General features: G+C 42.1%; 1 protein-coding gene across 2 annotated transcripts in view; it reads right to left on the bottom strand.

The window, feature by feature from the left end:
- Positions 1-9,107: 9,107 nt before the first annotated feature.
- The window catches only part of LOC123754901 (trehalase), a 306,276-nt gene continuing 295,763 nt past the window's right edge, over positions 9,108-19,620 (bottom strand). For both annotated transcript variants that reach the window (XM_069332919.1, XM_069332918.1), the window contains exon 12: positions 9,108-14,939. In XM_069332919.1, coding sequence (XP_069189020.1) covers positions 14,712-14,939 — 228 coding nt within the window. In that variant the 3' untranslated portion in view covers positions 9,108-14,711. The remainder of the gene's footprint in view (positions 14,940-19,620) is intronic.

Raw genomic sequence — 19,620 nt, 5'->3', positions numbered from 1 at the left:
AATCTTTCGTAAAATAAGGTGGCAGCACATTGCTGTGTATACCAAAGCTTGTTAATACCCATAGTGGCATATACTTTAAGATTAACATACTCTAGATTGCCAGAATTAGATAGGGTGGTAATAGCTAGTTTAAAAGATCAATTGTTCATAGGAATTGTTAGATATACCGGAACACCCAAAGTATAACACCTTTGGTAACATTCAATAATTTTGGTATGGTAAATTGAGCTGTAGTTCTGGAAATGATCAGCTGAATTACTGTTAGTAACTTGTATAATAATTTTTCAAAATCAAATTTTTTGCTAAAATGTAACAATCGCGCATGTTAAATAACTTGCAATATATCACTGTCCGGAATAATTTAATCTGATACGAAATTACGAGGCGTTCCCATGCATGAATATAAAATATTTTCAAACTTCAAAGGACAATTGTATTAGTCAATGCAGGCTTACGACGTTACTGTGGTGACTTGAGTTAAACGTGTAATCCTTCATGGCAAGTAAAGTTTCATAATTTATCGACAAGTTTATTCCCGAAGCTCGTGTTACAAAATCTACTCCTAACCTTACTTTCTATCCACATGTCACTATCCCCAAGTGACATCACACACCGTATTGTAATCTAGTACATAAGGTTTCTGATTCTAACTCTCCCTAGTAATCGATCCATATCTTTGTTATAGACACAGACATGACTGGTTTCCTACACTTTTCCTATTCTTACTTCTTACATCAGCAGAATTACATCACGGGAGAGGGGGGAATTCTTTGATAAGCCGCCAGCTTCCTGTCCTCGTAGAATTTTAGCAGAATTTACCAGAGGGCCACTAATACCAGTGGCCCTCTGGTAAATTCGACTAAAATTCCGAGGTCAATCACTGTGCGTGGCATGTCTAGGGGCTAACTGGAATACTTGTACCGCCAGTGTACGCTATGAAGGTTTTGCCTGCAACCCCAGTGTGCGATTCCGTTCTTTCATGCTTGCAACAACCTCGTCGGTCAGATATCCATTACAGGTAACAGTTACTTGTAATGCCAAACCAACGATTCTACTAATGTTTACGCATTGCGGAATGGAGATAAACTCAAATAATCTCTTTTTCAGGAACTAGCACAAGTGCGGACGGCTTCCTTAGAAGTGGTGTCTGCACATTGTTTTAAGAAGACACCAATATAGCTGGGAACCCTGAAAAATTCGTCCTACTCTACCAGAGATAAGAAACAACCATTAATAGATTTCAGCCACCATTGCATGAAAGAGTTGAAACACTCTAGAACCACGAGGCAACTGCTAGAGCCATCCACAGTGACAAAGGAACGTTGACATCAGAAAAGCTGGTGATGATAAATATATAAAATTGCGTACAGTTCCGCCATAAGATGCTAGTTGGTCATTTAGCCTTGGTCAGGAAAGACAATGACGTAGCAGACACCGTCGCCAGACTTACAGCTCTGCGAGCAGACCTGTGCAGTGTCAGAGTAAGAAGGTTCAGGGAAAACATGTTGCATGTCAGCAGGGGGGGGGGGGGGGGGGGGAGAGAGAATTCACCATGTGGGTCCAGGCCTTGCAGAACTTCACACGTGGGACCCTTCATTGGGGCAATGCGAGGAGAGAGATTACAAACGTGAATCGAAAGGAAATCTGAGGCAGATTTCCTCTCGCCTAGGCCGTGCTTTGACACGGCCTAAGCGAGATTAAGGATGTTGCAAGGACCGTGTTAGGTAAAGTAGGCAGTAACGATCACAACGATCCTTCATAGACAGGACGCCGGTATCAATTTACAAGCTCTGCGAGGTGAACGAACGAAAGGCACCACACCCGAAGAGTTACCCAGTACGGTGCAGATCACACCATCTGGTCACCATTTGGTCAGGGAGACATCTCCCGTCACGCTGGGTGCAGTCGCACCTCCACAGGTCTCCAGTATCATCTATTGATACTGGTGATGGCTCAAAAGGGCCACCACTTACGAGCTATTCATGCCTGTGCCACCTTTTGGGTGGCTTCATCTTCATCTTAAACACATTCACAAGGGAGACATCTCCCGTCATGCAGGGCGCATTCGCACCTCCACAGATCTCCAGTATCAGCTCCTGATACTGGTAATGGCTTAAAATGGCCACCACTTACGGGCTATTTATGCCCGTGCCACCTTTTGGGTGGCTTCATCTTCATCTTAACACATTCACAAGGGAGACATCTCCCGTCACGCAGGGTGCAGTCGCGCCTCCACAGATCTCCAGTATCAGCTCTTGATACTGGTAATGGCTCAAAAGGGCCACCACTTACGGGCTATTCATGCCCGTGCCACCTCTTGGGTGGCTTAATCTTCATCAATCAATCAATCGGTGCAGATCATCAACACGATAAAGGGTCCCGGAAGAGACGGAGGAATAAGGCGGCCCAGCTCTAATCAAGTTTATACAGAACTAAAGAGGAATGCAAGCAGACGAGGTGCGCCTATCAGGGCCCCGAGGAAGTATGGGCCAATATATGAAGGGACTCAGAGCATTCAATTCGGAGATGAGCAACATGGTGTGACCAAAACAAACATGAGCTTGGTAATATTAGCATATAGAAGGGGATTATCATAGAGTAACAACGGTGGACGAGGGACGACATGGCTCGTCTGAGCAAGTGTCATAGTACAAGTCTTTGATGTGAAGAACATGTCAGCCATGACTGGTGGCCCAGGACCGCACGTTCTCTATTGTGATTTGCAACTGACGTTAGGAAGGGAAGGAAACTATCACTAAAAAGCGCCATGACATTACAACTGTATAGGACTTGAAAGGGATCAGGTCAAGGAGTTGGGATGGGACTTTGGGAAGGAATGGTGCCCTCCCGAGTGCTCTCTTTTTCTATTCTTTTTAATTCTGATTTGACTATTTTTCATGCAAGGGAAAGTGTAAGTTAATCGGAGCCCAACAAGTGCCTTTTATAAGTGAATTTGGGTGTTAGTTTGACTTTATAGTAATTTGTAAAGTTAGTTACTTTACAAATTATTTTACAAATTTACACACCTATAGTCCTGTGCTTTAATTTTGTGTTGAGAACTTTAACACCTTAATAACATGGCCTTCTCTTTAATCCATTTATGTACTTCAATCATGTCACCCCCTTGCTTTTCGTCTTTTTAAAAATGTCAGTTAACTAGGTTTTCCCAATCTGACTTCATAACGACGCTTTCTAATTATTGGAATTAACTGTGTTATCCTGCTACTATTTTGCAAGCGACGTCCACAAGAGCAAGCAGACTCAACAACAGCTTCAGTGTTCACCTTACCTTACATGAGCTTGGCTGCCGCGTTCCAACAGCAGACGACACACTCCCACGTACCTAAACAATATATTTACGTTACTATACGTAAGGAACTGCATGAAGTATTTCATTGTTATGCAGGATTTACTTAATACAATTTGTAATTCAAGAAATATGAACCTAGAAATTGGAAGAGGTAACATTTTAATGAATATCAATTATAGTGGGATTACAAAAATCTTTGGTGGTAGGAAATAGTTGGAGGGGGGAGGGGCAGCGCATAGTTGGGGGGAGGACGCAGGAAATAGTAGGGAGCCCTAAAATAGTAGGCAGAAAATAGTACGAAGGAGGCAGAAAATAGTAGAGAGGAGCCAGAAAATAATAGAGCCAAAAAATTATTGGGAGCCACAAAATTATTGGGAACCAACAAATTATTGGAAGCCAAAAAAATATTGGAAACCAACAAATTATTGGGAGTCAAAAATTTTTGGGAAACAACACATTAATGGGAGCCAAAAAATTATTAAGAGCCAAAAAATAATTGGGGGCCACATAATAGTAGGGAGGAGTCAGAAAATAATTGAGAGGTAGAAAAGAGTAGAGGAACACAAAAGAGTAGGGTGGCAAAGAGTAGGAAGGAGGTAGAAAATAGTAGTGGGAGGTACGAAATAGTAAAGGAAAAAAGGAAACAATGCATGGAACTGTGCATTCTCTCTCTCTCTCTCTCTCTCTCTCTCTCTCTCTCTCTCTCTCTCTCTCTCTCTCTCTCTCTCTCTCTCTCTCTCTCTCTCTCTCTCTCTCTCCTCTCTCTCTCTCTCTCTCTCTCTCCTCTCTCTCCTCTCTCTCTCTCTCTCTCTCTCTCTCTCTCCTCTCTCTCTCCTCTCTCCTTTCTCTCTCTTTTCTTTCTCTCCTCTTTCTCCTCTCCTTTCTTTCTCTCCTCTCTCTCTCTTTTCCCTCTGTCTTTCTAAATGCAATAATAAAGTTAATTATTCCTAATAATTGCAGTAAATAGAATTATTTTAAAAACCTTTAGTCCTAAACGTTATGATATAACATTTAAAACACGTTTTATTACAACGTTATGACCTCACGTTTTATACTCGTCTCTACAAATTCTCCAAACACGTATATTAAACGTAATTTAAAACATGCCCAAAACAATGAAATGCCATTTTTAGCACGTTTAGAAAACGCGAAAATGTTTGGTGGGCGGAAGGCTGAAAACAGTAGTGGAAAGGGGCAAAAAATAGCAGGGGGGAGGGGGGGGCAGGAAATAATGACAAAACAGCAGCTATATAAAAGCCTTGATGCCGGCCACTCAGGCCAGGCTGGGGCCGCCGGCCAAGACACTTGGGGCTGCTGTTCCGCAAGGCACTACGGGCTCACCATAGCCCGTGCTACTTGGAGCTTTTTGTTCCGGGTGGGGAATCTTTAACAACAACAACAACAACATATACCGCAAGCTCTACCCAGTCCCATGCCCCTCCCCCCCCCCCCCCCCACCCCTCTCGTCTACCGCAAGCCGTCCAGCCTCGTTCACCTCTATTTTGGCCTTAGTGTAAAATATATCAAGAGCAACAAGGTAATATTATTTGCGGCTAGGAACACGACTTCTGATGCTATGCTTTAGTAAACATTGATGACTGCAACACTGCCTTATACTCACAGGTTTTCAGAGTTCTACCTTATTCCCTACTTTCACCTTCTCAACAGACGCCTATATTTATTTTATAGCGTGAGAGAGACCGGACATTCGACTCACCCTTGACATGCTAGAATGTCAAAACTGCCAAGTTTCAATTAAGTTTTGCCGCTGACCGCTAGAGGCGATGAAAGATCCCTAATTTTACATCGTACAAATTACCTTAAACTTTGCTATATATTTATTAATGTTGTTAAAATATTAACGCAGCACGTGAGTCGTTACCTGTTGAAGACTTTATGTTTACACGAAGATAAAATATATAATGCATATCACTTTTATTGTTACAATAATAAAATATAATTATGGTGCATAACGGCTATTTAGGTCTTATCATGTGCTGAGGTTTCAAGCCAAGCAAGCATTAAAGTGCAAATACATAGTCATACGAGTCCAATGGTTGAGGAAAATTCTCTGCCAGACAACTCCTAACAATGGCATGTTATTTGTCATGGTAATACGTCTGCTGCATTCAGATTTCTACTTAAAATCTGGCCTCAAATAGTTAGGACGATGTACGCACGAACACGTTACTGTGTGTTCCTTCCCTTAGAATCCTAAGGGAAGGAATCATACAACATCTCACAGAGAACAATCTTGTAAAAGCAACGCAACATGGGTTTGTTAAAAATAGATTCTGCCTTACTAACCTGCTCACATTTCTGGAAACGGTAGCCGGCTATTCAGACAAAGGACTTCCGGTAGATGTAGCTTACATGGACTTTGCTAAAGCTTTTGACAAGGTACCACATGAGAGACTGACAAGGAAATTACAGGCACATGGAATAAACAGGAAAATACTGGAATGGATGAAACAATGGTTAAAACACATCAAACAAAGGGTTGTGCTAAATGGAAATGAATCTGATGGGTGCGACAGGGTTCCATTTTGGGGCCAATTCCCTTTTTGTCATAGACATTTTGTCATAGACATAGATGAGAATATTACAAACCAAATCATCAAATTTGCAGATTACAGTAAGATCTATGGTAAAGTGGGAAGTGAATGTGATATTGAGACCTTACAAAGAGATCTACATGAACTCTACAAATGGTCAGATGACTGGCAAATGCTTTTTAATGTTGATAAATGCAAAACCTTTAATGTGGGGCATACCAATTCACGTCAAAACTAGCAAATTGACAGCACTACCTTACAACAGATAGACGAAGAAAAGAAACTTGAAGTTAGAATCCATCATTCACTAAAAGTTGCACAACAAGTGCAATTTAGAAAAAAGTGAATCAAATCCTGGGAATAATCAAGCATACCTTAATTTACTTTCAAGGAAAATATAGTCGTCGTTCAATTGTATAAGTCTCTCGTGTGCCCCCACCTGGATTATTGCATCCAGGCATGGAGACCTCATCTTCAGAAACATAGCTACTCTGGAGAAGGAGCAACACCAGGCAACAAAAATCATACCGGAGCTTAGTCATCTCATGTATCAGGAACTTGTTCGGCTTTTGGTAGCAATTTTTCACCAGAATAGGGGTTTGTTTTGGGATGCTTACCTTTCTGGGTGCCTGACCCGGTCGATGGTAGACATAGAATGCTTCCAACCACACGGGGGTTTCTATAGGCCATTGCTCCCCTTCCCTCTCTTGAGGGGGGGGACCAGGTTCTGGCTCGTGGTCTCCGGTAGGCCCACAGAACTCCATACACATGACTGATGCCAAAGTTTGACATTAGCATATCAGCCTGGTTACCTCCGGGGAGCCGAAGGGGCTCCCCCCCAGAAAATAAGTAAATAGGAGTTAGCCAACTGTTGTGATTTGCATCCTAGTGAAGGACAATAGTCGCCCTACAGAGTATCTTGAACAAGTTTCCTCTTTTCGACTCTGGGAAAATAAAAGAGAACCATAATGTACTGTAAATACATTAACACCTGCAATTTTAAGTTAACTCTTTGGGAATAAAACCAATATTTCAGTTACTTTATCTATCTTGAGGTTACCTTGAGATGATTTCGGGGCTTTTTTAGTGTCCCCGCGGCCCGGTCCTCGACCAGGCCTCCACCCCCAGGAAGCAGCCCGTGACAGCTGACTAACACCTAGGTACCTATTTTACTGCTAAGTAACAGGGGCATAGGGTGAAAGAAACTCTGCCCAGTGTTTCTCGCCGGCGCCTGGGATCGAACCCAGGACCACAGGATCTCAAGTCCATCTAGAGAAGTGTGTCCAAATTCAACTCCCCCTAAGCCCCGAAATCTTTAGTCGAGGATCCTAGAGCAGAGCCAGCATCCTCACCCACAACCTGGGATAGAAAAGCAGGGTCCAAGGAAAAGGCTTCAGAGAAAGAAAGGGCTGATTGAAAAGAAAACCCTGAAGCCTCCATGGGACTATCAGGCTAAAAGGCCTCTGCCTCTGAATCAGAGGAGGCAACTCCTGCCCGAGCCACATCTTGGCTAAACATCGCCCTGATCTGGAAACCTGCAGATGCTTCAGGGCTGGAAGCAGAGAGGGCAGGGGGATAGGATCAGAGGAAAGGCAAACAATGCCCATTGGAAAAGGAAGAGGAGGTGCGGACAGAGCCAATTAAGGTGGAGGTCACCAACATCTCCAGTTCTGGGTCTCTATGATCAACTGGGACAGTGTCAGGGCTTCCAACCAAGCACACAATCTAGACAACTGCAACCTAAAAATACCAGTACACAAAGTGGTGCTGCCAGGTTAGCCCTAACCTCATCAGGAGGATCACAAAGAATAGTCATATGGGGAGATTCAACCCTTCAGAACCTAGGATTGTAGATGTCACCAACCCAACAGGTAGCATGGGAGAAGCAGAAGAAATGAATGCTGCCACGCGACATGGACAATAAGCAACCCTCAAACTCGCACGAGGTGAGAGCATGTTAGGGGAAAATATCCAAGACACCACCGAACCCACGGGGAATTTCAAAAGCCTGAAGAGTAAACCCAAGCCGGACACCAAGGCACTGGGATCACTACACCGGATCTGAAAGTAAGCCGACACAGCCTGGGCGATGCAGCCATGAAGGCCAACCTCAACATGTTGAAAGAAGAACCACAAGTGCACCCCTACAATTTATAGTCGCTCCCAACCTGAGTTAAGACAGGATCAACCCAAGACACCTCTCACCCTGGAAGAGGGCCACCACAAGTAAGTAATTATCAAAAGAAGGCACCAAGCCAGGAAGGCTATGTAGCACCACCAAATGTGCGGGATAATCATAAGGGGCTAAATATCACTAAGGATGCCAATACGAGAAAAAAAAACATATGGCAAATGATATCAAAGGTGTCCGATTCACCAAGAATTCTATCGAGGTACAAGAGACTGCGAGGGATGGTCAGGAAGCAAGACAGGTACGTACTGGAAGTCAGGACATTAAACAAGGATATACTGTACACGACCGTAAGAGGGACAATGCAGTTTGGACAATAAGGAGCAGTGGGGTGCTTCATTACCTGCAGGGCCATTATAAGCAAAGAGGACCTCTAAGGGAACAACTCTCAAACACATCAGGGAAGATAACCCTAGCTGACACTTAAAGGGCAGCACTAAGGAGCACACAGGGAAGGTAACCCTGCACATATGCAGCTTCAATCACACTTAAACTTGGTTCATGTTATACTGTAGTGTATAACAAATGCCACAAAGGGCAAACACCACCCTTTAGCTGAAAATTAGAACACTGGAACAAGCACGGAAAAAGAGGTGACCTGGTACCCAACACATCAGCAATACAACTGGGATCCCAGCTAGTGATGGGCTATCTTTTCCCTTCCCCCCCAAACCTTTTGTCTGTTGGAATGAGGTTATCCAAGGCTGCACAAGTAAACTATCATCCAGTGTCTCCCTTTGATGTGTATAACCCAACATGAAAGGCAGAGATCTTTACTGAATCAGTGTGCATTGTTGGTTTGTCCTGACTGATCATCTTAATGCCCAGATTACCAGAAGACTCTTGCCTTGGGGAGCAACCAAAAGTTATAGGTCAGAAAGTACCTAAGCTACCACAGTAGTTCATTTTATGCACATTAATAATTTCGCTTACTGTAATTTGTTTGTCATTTTACAGCAATTTGAAGGCACTATTAAATAAACTGTAAACTAATTTATTTTGTTAATAAATAATAATACTCTTGGGATTTAAGTTTGGAAAAATTAAGCCAGAAAATTTAATGATTTATTCTATAGTCCTCCTTCCAACACACACACAATAATATTTATGGGTACACTAACAGTCGACATAAATCAGATATATATACACACACTTTAATATATCAAATACAGTAATGTCAACTTCAGGCAGCTGGTGATAAAGCACCTCCATCATTAGAATTAAGACAAATTTGCAATTACAAAAATGTATTAGAAAACACACTGATATATCTGTGTATGTTAAATAATAAACCATGGTGGAGACAGCACTCCCCTGCTGCCAGAACACGGACATCATCATCATCGTACACTGCACAATCACAACATCTTGGAGAAGTTATAATATACAGAAACAATACATTTAGACTTATGCAAAATACTAACTGTAGTTAAGTGATGTACTCACAGAGCAGCAACAGCCCTTGGCCAGAGCCTTTAAGACAAATGTGTGGAAATGTTTCTTTGTTTACAAAGTGGGTGAGCATTTAAGTACACTTCTAAACCAATTTTAAAGCCCTCTAACATTTACTGTGTCACACTGATATGAGAGTAAAGGCAGTGAGTTCTGGGATTGTATGTCTTGCTCCAGCTGGGTAACTGCTTCAATCAACAGTGTGTGTTTCCTGCATAAAAGTCTTTACTGCATTATTATAACCTCTAAAATAGGAATTCCTTTAAAATATCATAATTTATATTTAATACTGTAATATTATTTAATTTTTCAGACATTTCAGACAAAATCTTTTGACCATGTACTACATTTGTACATGGCAATACATTCTCAGTTGAGACTGAATAACTCATGGTTTGGTAATTAATGAAAGATACTGAAACCTATACATATCATGCAGAATTGTGTTCTACCATCACATGAGGAAAACAGTCTCTCTTAAATTATTTCATGCACTCCTCATTCACTGACAGAAAATAATGAAAGATTACAACACACACATATACAGTCCATTATGGATTGCACCTTTCTGGTATTGAGAGGTGTATCATGGGGACATGTTCAACAGTACACATATGTTTGGTGAGTAGATGATTTAAATACAAAGACAGTGAACACAATACTGTACCATTCTTCATTACAATACACTTGTCAAAATACCAACAACCACTCTTACTCTTAAAAACTCAATACAATATGATTGAGTTTATAACATGTGTCAAAACTGTAGATTGCAGCCATGGTATTCAACCTCAGACCATTATCTAGTATATTTTGAAGCAGAAGCTATGCATGCTTGTGTGGAAACATTCCAAACATTTCATGTGAACATAAAACCAAAAACAGCTTATCAATTAAAAATATTTACCAATTAAACAAATTACCCATATTATAACTTTTTAAAGCACTTATACATTTAATGCTAAAATAACAAATTTAATTGACTCATCATTGCACCAATGAATAGCATATACTATCTACTATATACATCTTCAATAGGTAAACAATGTATTATACATAAATTTTGGAGTTTCAGGTCTGTATCACACTTCCAGGTATGTCAATGCTGGCCAGCAATGCCTCTAGCTTTGGCCGAGTTATCAAATTTGGCTTCATTTTCTAACACTTCTACTCTTGTTAGCATACTCTGCAGCATACTGTTTTCAGCTAGTCATACAAAATCTCTTAGCATACTTTACAATACGAACACGTCTGTGGCCTTGTGGTTGAGTTCAGAAACCATATTCGGAAACTTGCATCACTTTCAGCTGCAGCAAATCTACAACACTGGAGAAGGCTGAAGCATTCATATGGATGCAAAAACAGATTCAACAAATTTCATAAATAAGTAACAAATATATTAGACACAAGACAATATTTTTTCCAACACTATTATCAGTGATAACAGTCTTAATGCTGTTGGCGTATCATCTGATAATTATTTTTTTTCCTTTTATGGTTACAAAATCAATACAGTACTGAAATTGAAAAACATGGGCAGCTGATTACAATGTTAAACTACATTTGGTTCCCTTTTCCTATCTTTGAAAAGCTCTTTGGCATACCATATACCTTTTATCACTAATTTGTGAGACATTTGGCCATGGCTCCACATAGAAAGCTAAATCTAATTAAAATACAGATTATCACATATATAAGCATGTGGAGGAACAGCTGTGTGTTAGTACTTTAATCAAATTTAACTTATTGAGACTGTTTTCATTGTATATGTGTAATGCCATGATTTATCCCAGGGGTAGAGAATTTTGCCTATATATTGGATAGTGGTGCAGCTATATCTATTATTACAATAATAATAATAATAATAATAATAATAATAATAATAATAATAATAATAATAATAATAATAATAATATTATTATTATTATTATTAACACAAATGGTAATCGACTGTGCTAGTTGTGGTCATATCACACAGTTTGTAATCCTGAAATCCCTAATATATTTAGGAAATAATACACTTTCATTATCTAGTACAGTTAAATTTTACAATTAAAATTTTGATTGCAGTACAATACCATATACGAGTTTAAATTCATTTATGAAAACCAAATAAACTTTCATAACTTCTAATTTTAATACAGATGCAAGGAAAACTTGTGAACAATTTAAAATGATTTTAATACCTATTAAAATATATATCATTAGATTCAAAGCTCATCGTTACAGCAAAAATTAGGCATAAGGTATATTTAAACTCCTAGTATATTGGAGCTGGTCACTTGTTACATTCATAGTGCAATATCCCACTCCCATAGACACATTATGAACTCTAGTTTGAGTTACTTTCCCCCAACCAGGCACCAAGTGCAGGTAAGAACTCAGTTCAGCCCTGAATGACTGTCAAAATGTGCATTCTACTACATCTAATTAAAAACTTCCTTCAAAAATATTTTATAGTAAAGATTCTTTAATGCCAAATATTACACTATGCCTATTAATTACAAACTGTAATGTCTTGTCTAGCTGCTACAAACACCCACTACAAGATGTCAACATGGTTATGTACACAGAGCTAGCTGGCAAAACCAAATAGAACCTGACAACTATCTGACTTGTCCAAAATCAGAAACGACATCAAGGAAACCCAACCTGGTCCAACTCCAAAAAGATGAAGGCCACTTTGGCACTCCACGAGACCCTGAGAAGATGGGAAATGATAAGGTCATATTGGCCCAGAAAAGATTGTGTCGTGTCTTTGGGAATGTGGGATATTACCTTAGGGAGCGACTAAGTACCCTAGACTCAAAAAGCTGATACGCATAACTATAAACCAACATTTTTGGAAAAATCCTCCTCCCCTTAACTATATATGCACAAATGTATGAACTTACAAGTGTTGATATTACATGAGTTTGAGGACTGAAGCATTTGGGTATGCAAAGATCAAAGAATCTACAAAATAATTTAGGAATATGAAGGCATAAAAATAACAAAGACTGTGAAGGTTATTATAACTCCAGTAGAGTAAAGCCAAATTTCAATTTGTGTTAACAGAGTAAAGTCAGTCTGGAGTGACAACAGAAACTCTTGCACGTCACATACTTGTAGTCACCTTTAAGGAATTTAATTTGTATCAAGTTGTTTGAAAGAGACTCAAGTAGCCAGATTCTTTTATATCAACCTCAACATATTCTTATTCAAAAAATGTTAAAACAGGTAAGTAATGAACCTTTAACTGTACTCAATTTTACAATTTAATTGATTTGTATAGTAAACAAACAATTTGAGTGAAGGACTCCAACCACGGGAATCATTAATGTCCTACTTAACCAAAATTATATGATAAATAGCACATATTTCAGAAATAACACTAGAGATATTCTTTTTACTCTGGTCCAATTAGTAACAGCAGATCCTGATTCACTTGGAAACTGCCATAACACTTGCTGATTCACAAAACTATTCCTAGGTAGTTCACAGGTCAAAATATGTACCAAGATCTTGATGACATGCAATAGATCATCCAATTGACATCCAGTAGACGTTAAGAAAACACATTCTTGGAGAATATTAACTGACTGTACTATTTTGGACTCAATCTCTGAATGGCAAGAAACCTGGACCCGAGAAAGATGATCCATCTCAGAACACCACACATTTGGGGTTCTGCCTTTTGACTAACATATGACCTGCCAAACATTCAAGATAACCACTGCCTTAATTCTAACATCTTACTCCTTAAACAGGCCTTTGACCCACTGAAATAATCTTATTATTTCATCCATTATCAATTGAAAACAACAGAAACATCACATTGAGAGATCAAAATGACTAAAAAAATCTAAATGACATGTAGACAAAGTTAAAATGAAAAACAAACATTATACAAATGACTGAGCCTTTTTAATAATGTGTAATATGACAAAATATACTCAACTTTGCAAACAGGAAGGCAGTATTCTCAATCCTGTATTCCCATGATCAGGAACACGGAAGAAAATTACCTTTTAAAAGGGATGGTAGATTGCCATTCCTATTCTATAATAAAATAAGATGCAAAATGTGGATTATTTACCCTGTTGTTAAATAAGCAAATATTTATCACTGCATATTAAAAAATAGTCTAAAAACACATGATAAAATGCAATGATAAACTTCAGCTATAAACAACGTCCATGCAAGACTTACAGCATAAATAATCCAACAAATATCATAAACAATATTAACCTAGAGTAAATATTAACATATACATTAAAGCCCATTCCTTAAAACTTAAAAGAAATACAGTCATCCCCTCACCTCTACAGCAATAACTAATATTTGAATAATTTTAATATTAAGTTCTTTCTTAAGTCTGCCTGCACTTTTGGTCATCATAGCAGGTACCCATAAAACAATATCCTTAAAAAATACCTATAAAAAGGTAGAATGTAAGTCACTTTTTCCAGTGAATTGGAGATAAAGATTATGTCACCATCCCCCCAATACTGTACATCACAGAACATTTGGCTCAGTATTAAGATGCCTTAAGTGTAAGATAAATAGAATATAGGCTGCGAGCAGCTGCGTCCAACAGCCTGGTTGATCAGTCCAGTAACCAGGAGGCCTGGTCGACGACCGGGCCATGGGGACGCTAAGCCCCGGAAACACCTCAAGAAGATTCTAGGCTTCCTGCTTCTCATGTTATTTTAATTTGCCAATGAATAACTGATTACAACCATCCAGTTATTTTACATATATTTTCCATACTTAAAATAATAGCATTAACTGACAAACATGAGTAAATTCCAGTCTCCACCTAAATTTAAGAAACTCGGAGGCATAATAACCTTTAACTAGTAGCAGGAAGCACCCTGGCATGATAAAATCTGATTTTGAGCAGAAGTTCTAAATCACATATGAATAACATTCTGACTAGTTGTAGTTAGCGAGAGGATGGAACCATAATGATAAAAATTCCCTATACAAGGCTCAGTTGTGGTGTAATGCTTTTCCATCACCAACAGACATTACAAAACCTTGACTCAATTCTTCCAGTACCATATGTACGTCACAAGAATTGTTGGTAACTGAGGCAGAGTGATCACATCAACTGTCCTCTACTTGTCCAGCATCATCATTACACCGAGGTCCAAGTGATTCTATAAGTACTACATGAACCTCACTTAAGAACTGGGTGCAATAAAATGCACCATTCAGCTTAAGGAGACCCAATGATGAGTGATTGAATCCACAAGGGAACTAGACCTATAAGAAGCATCACTCCTAACGAGGTGGCCTTAGGTACTGCAGATCCTCCAATGACAGCAGTGAGGCGGTCACCATAGGTATTTAGCAGACGTAGAGCTACACCATTGGTCCAGCCAAAGCCAACCTGGGTGTCGTATTCTCCACCACCTCCTGGTAAGCCAATCACAGTCACATTGTACTGGGGAAAATTAACAATTAGTCATTAAAAAGGTTTACAGTAATAATAAACAAGTGTACACTGCATAACTGTTCATCATACTTATTTTAAATGAGATTTACCTAAATTTACCTGAGGGTAACCATCTTTAATGGCCTCAACAAGGACAGGCAAGCAACTGATAACCTATCAATATCAGTTGCTTGTGGAAGGTTCTACTAACCTTCCTCATATATTTTCCTGTTGTGTTTTTATGTTGAAATGTTTTAGAAATTGCAGCTTTGGCAGGTAAGAAAATCCATAGGTTTATTATTATTAAACTGTTATCTGTCATTAACTGTATCCTGTTGAACTTGAAACTATTGCCCTTAGTGTGAGACAAATTAGGCCAATTTAACCAAATGACTTCTATCAGCATTGCCAATAGAACATTTTATTCAGTACAATAGAACATCTATTCAGTACATTTTAAGTCACGTTGAGATCAGATCGGTCATGTTTTGTTTACTGTGTTGTTAGTTCTGAGGCCTACAGCCTTTCCTGGCATGAGAGTTAGCTATTTTGTAAAGCTCACACGCCAGCGTAAGAGCAGTGCTGGACACAAGGCACAGTGCAACACAGAGAGAATCTGGAGTTGGAACCACATGACCGAACCACAATCACATCAGCCGAGAACTGACTCGGTGGATAGCCGGTGTGATGGGTCTGGGGTTCCCCCTTCCCCTTCCCTGGAAGGGGGGAACTGCGCAGACTAGTAGTGCAACAAGTGTAACGTCATGCTCGGTTGTTCGTTTTTCAACTGGGGAGTTCTATTTACTTGTTAGCCTTCTCTAGCAGTTTTAACCAGATTAGGAATTTGTTTTGGGGTGCCTACCTTTCTGGGTGCCCGGCCCGGTCGATGGCAGACATAGAATGCTCCACACACATTGTGGAATAGGAGAACATAGACCCCACACAACCTATATATAATGTGAGAAATCTTTAAAGAATTCTGATAAAGAAAGAGATCTAGGGGTGGTTCTAGATAGAAAACTATCACCTGAGGACCACATAAAGAATATTGTGCAAGGAGCCTATGCTATGCTTTCTAACTTCAGAATTGCATTTAAATACATGGATGGCGATATACTAAAGAAATTGTTCATGACTTTTGTTAGGCCAAAGCTAGAATATGCAGCTGTTGTGTGGTGCCCATATCTTAAGAAGCACATCAACAAACTGGAAAAGGTGCAAAGACATGCTACTAAGTGGCTCCCAGAACTGTAGGGCAAGAGCTACGAGGAGAGGTTAGAAGCATTAAATATGCCAAAACTAGAAGACAGAAGAAAAAGAGGTGATATGATCACTCCGTACAAAATAGTAACAGGAATTGATAAAATCGACAGGGAAGATTTCCTGAGACCTGGCACTTCAAGAACAAGAGGTCATAGATTTAAACTAGCTAAACACAGATGCCGAAGAAATATAAGAAAATTCACCTTCGCAAATAGAGTGGTAGACGGTTGGAACAAGTTAAGTGAGAAGGTGGTGGAGGCCAAGACCGTCAGTAGTTTAAAAGCGTTATATGACAAAGAGTGCTGGGAAGACGGGACACCATGAGCGTAGCTCTCATCCTGTAACTACACTTAGGTAATTACACACGTGCATTTCTATAGGCCATTGCTCCTCATTCATCTCTGAGGAGGGGGTTCCAGGGTTTTTTTTTTTTCTGCAGGGATATTCCTGCACGGGCCCTAAGCCTCTGGCTGGTCCACTAAATGTTGCTTGTTTCTGTTTTACTTGGGCGGAGTATGAGTATTTATGACTCGTATGGTCACTTCAGTAAGATTTTGTTCCCCCCCCCCGAAAAACCAGCGTTCAATGTAATGAAATGCCATTTTCCATGTGAGACCTAAAGCCTCCCCAGAGCTTATCCAGGCTGATATGGATATGTTAGACATGGATATGTTAGACTTTGGCATCAGTCTGTGTGAATGGAGTACTTAGGCCTACCGGGAACCAAGAGCCAGAACCTGGCTCACTCAGAAAGACACGAGGAGCAATGGCCTATAGAATTCCACATGTGATTTGGAGCATTCTATGTCTGCCATCAACCTGGTCAGGCACCCAAAAAGGTAAGCATCCGAAAACAAACCCCTATTCTGGTTGAAACTACTACTAAAAGGCAAATGAGTGGACAGAACTCCCCAAAGAAAAACAAGCAAACGAGCATGACGTCACCATATTGCCGTGCCGCTGTCTGGGTAGCTTCCCCCTCCTCGGGAAGGGGAAGGGGGAGCCCCAAACCCCTCATGCCAGCTACCCACACCCCAGTTCAGAGGCTGGATGTCAAAAAACCAGCGTTGAGTGTAATGAAACGCCATTTTCTGGGTGAGCCCCGGAGGCTCCCTGGAGCTTATCGGGGTAATGTATGTTATGTTAGACCGGGACATTAGCTAAGGAGTTCAGACCTACCAGGGATCAGCGCCAGAACCTGGCCCCTTCAGAGAGGTTTCAGGGAGCAATGGCCCTGGAAAACCCCATATGGTTGGGGGTTTTCCTTATCTGCCATCGACCGGGGTTAGGCACCCAGAAAGGTAGGCGTAACAAAACAAACCCCACATGGTAAGAAACTACAACAAAAACCGAACAGAGAGGTAAAAAACTCCCTACAATCCCAAGGAAACTAGCAAACAAGCAAACATCACACTTTACTGCCGCGCCGATCGTCCGCGCAGCCCTCCCCGCCCCGAGAGGGGGAGGGGGGAGCCCCGGACCTACCGCGCCGGCTGCCAAGCTCCAGTTCGGAAGCTAAGCTTCAACCAACGCAAAAAAAACGCCGACCGGTGGGAGGGAGGGTTGCCAGGGAGCCTCCGGGGCTCACCCAGAAAATGGCGTTTCATTACATTCAACGCTGGTTTTCTGTGGGGAGCCCCTACGGCTCCCTGAAGCTTCATACCCAAAGAGAAGGAAAAGAAAGGGCTAACCCGGGAGGTGGCCGCCACAAACTCTGCAACACAAAGCCAAGACAACCGGTCGCAAACCTGCGACCCAAGGCAACAAGAACGCCCAAGAGCAGACGCGCATAAGGATGGACGGCCAAGAACCTGTGCGACCCACAAATCCCTGCGCCCGAAATGAGCCCGAGACGTCACCAACACAGCAGCAAAAGCTGCAAACGTCTGAACAGCACGGGCGCAAAGACAGACCGCAGGCTGGAAGAATGAAAACACTGCGGACGACCTGGGAGACCCGAGCCCTGAAAACAGGGAACGAAGGAACCGGATCAACCACAGCGCATCCCCAGACACGGTACGCCGGCAACCGCAAAAAGCACAACCGGACAACACAGGACGCACCCCCCGGCCAAACCAATTAAGTACCAATACCCAAAGAACCCCTCCGGAAAGCAGCCGTCCCGACCGTCGCCAGGACAGAGAAAGGCTGCACACCTATAAAGCTACCACCAGTACCAAAGAGCAGGAACTGAACCGAAGGGGCTACCACAAACTGAGGGGAAGATAAGAAGGCACCCTGAACAAGGACCAGGATGGCTCAGGCGACGCATGAGCAGGCCGGAGGGGAAACAAAACACGAGAAAACGTATGAAACGTCATACTGTCGCCAAGACGAAGCTCGCAGGTGGGACACCGTCAACAAAGCCACCTGAACACCATAGAGATGGTGAAACCCGCGTCAAAATACCAGACGCGAAGAGCCAAGGAGAAGGCCGAACCAGTCACGGACAGGACCGATTCGGCCTGCTGAAAGAGGCGGAGCCTCAGGAAAAACGCCCCGGGTACGGACACCTATCAAGCAGCGTCTGAAAAGAAGGCCGGGCCGGCCACCATAGAACCATAAAGACTGTTCTCGTGGGATTGGGCTGCAACCGAGCCAGAATCCGAAGCAACAGCTGGACCGGGAGAAGAGGAACAGGTACCCCCCACCTCGACCAGTCCTGCCGAAAGCATCCACAGTGAAGTCCTCGCAGGTGGGAAAGGGCGCCACAAAATGGGCGACGCCTAGACCACGCTGACCCGAAGACGTCCATGGCCAGGAGTCCATACGCCCGACAGAGCCAACAAAACGAATCGGCGACGACTGGCCAACCCACGAAGAGGAATGAACCGAGACAGCTGTCCGCCAGGACGCAGGACACACCCCGGACACGAACCTCACGGTTAGCCAAACCCCTGTGGTTCCGGCAGGAACCACCAGAGAACAGTCCAGAGCTGAATGGTAGAGAACCTAGTGACCCAAACCCTCCGAAGCGCAAACCAGACAGCCATGAACACCCGAACCGTGCTGTGAGCCCGACGGACAGACAGACTCCATCCACCTCGGCCGACCTGGTGAGCACTGGTCACAAAGCCCCAGCCAAGAGACGACCCGTCCGTGAACACAACGAGCGAAGGCTCGGGGAGGTGCCAAGGCACGGAACCCCGAAAACCCCAAAGAGGAAGCTGGTGACGCTTCCCCGACACAAGATCCCCGGAGGAACCCAATGAATGCAAGAGGCGGAAGGGGAGTCTCCACAGGAACCAACAGACGCCGTAGCCAAACCCGACTCCGCGGGCAGACAAGCACACCGAAGTGCAGACTCCCGCACAACTGCTCAAGCAACCGCTGAGCAACCCGGGACCCCCTCCTGAACAGCCGAAGGCGGGACCACAGCCGCAGTAACACTTCTGGAGGGAAGACAATGAGGGGCCCAAGAGCCTTA

This window comes from Procambarus clarkii, chromosome 28 (genome assembly GCF_040958095.1).
Source record: "Procambarus clarkii isolate CNS0578487 chromosome 28, FALCON_Pclarkii_2.0, whole genome shotgun sequence".
Lineage (NCBI taxonomy): Eukaryota > Metazoa > Arthropoda > Malacostraca > Decapoda > Cambaridae > Procambarus > Procambarus clarkii.
Note: the sequence above shows the minus strand (reverse complement) of the source record. Positions and strands in the feature narration are given on the sequence as shown.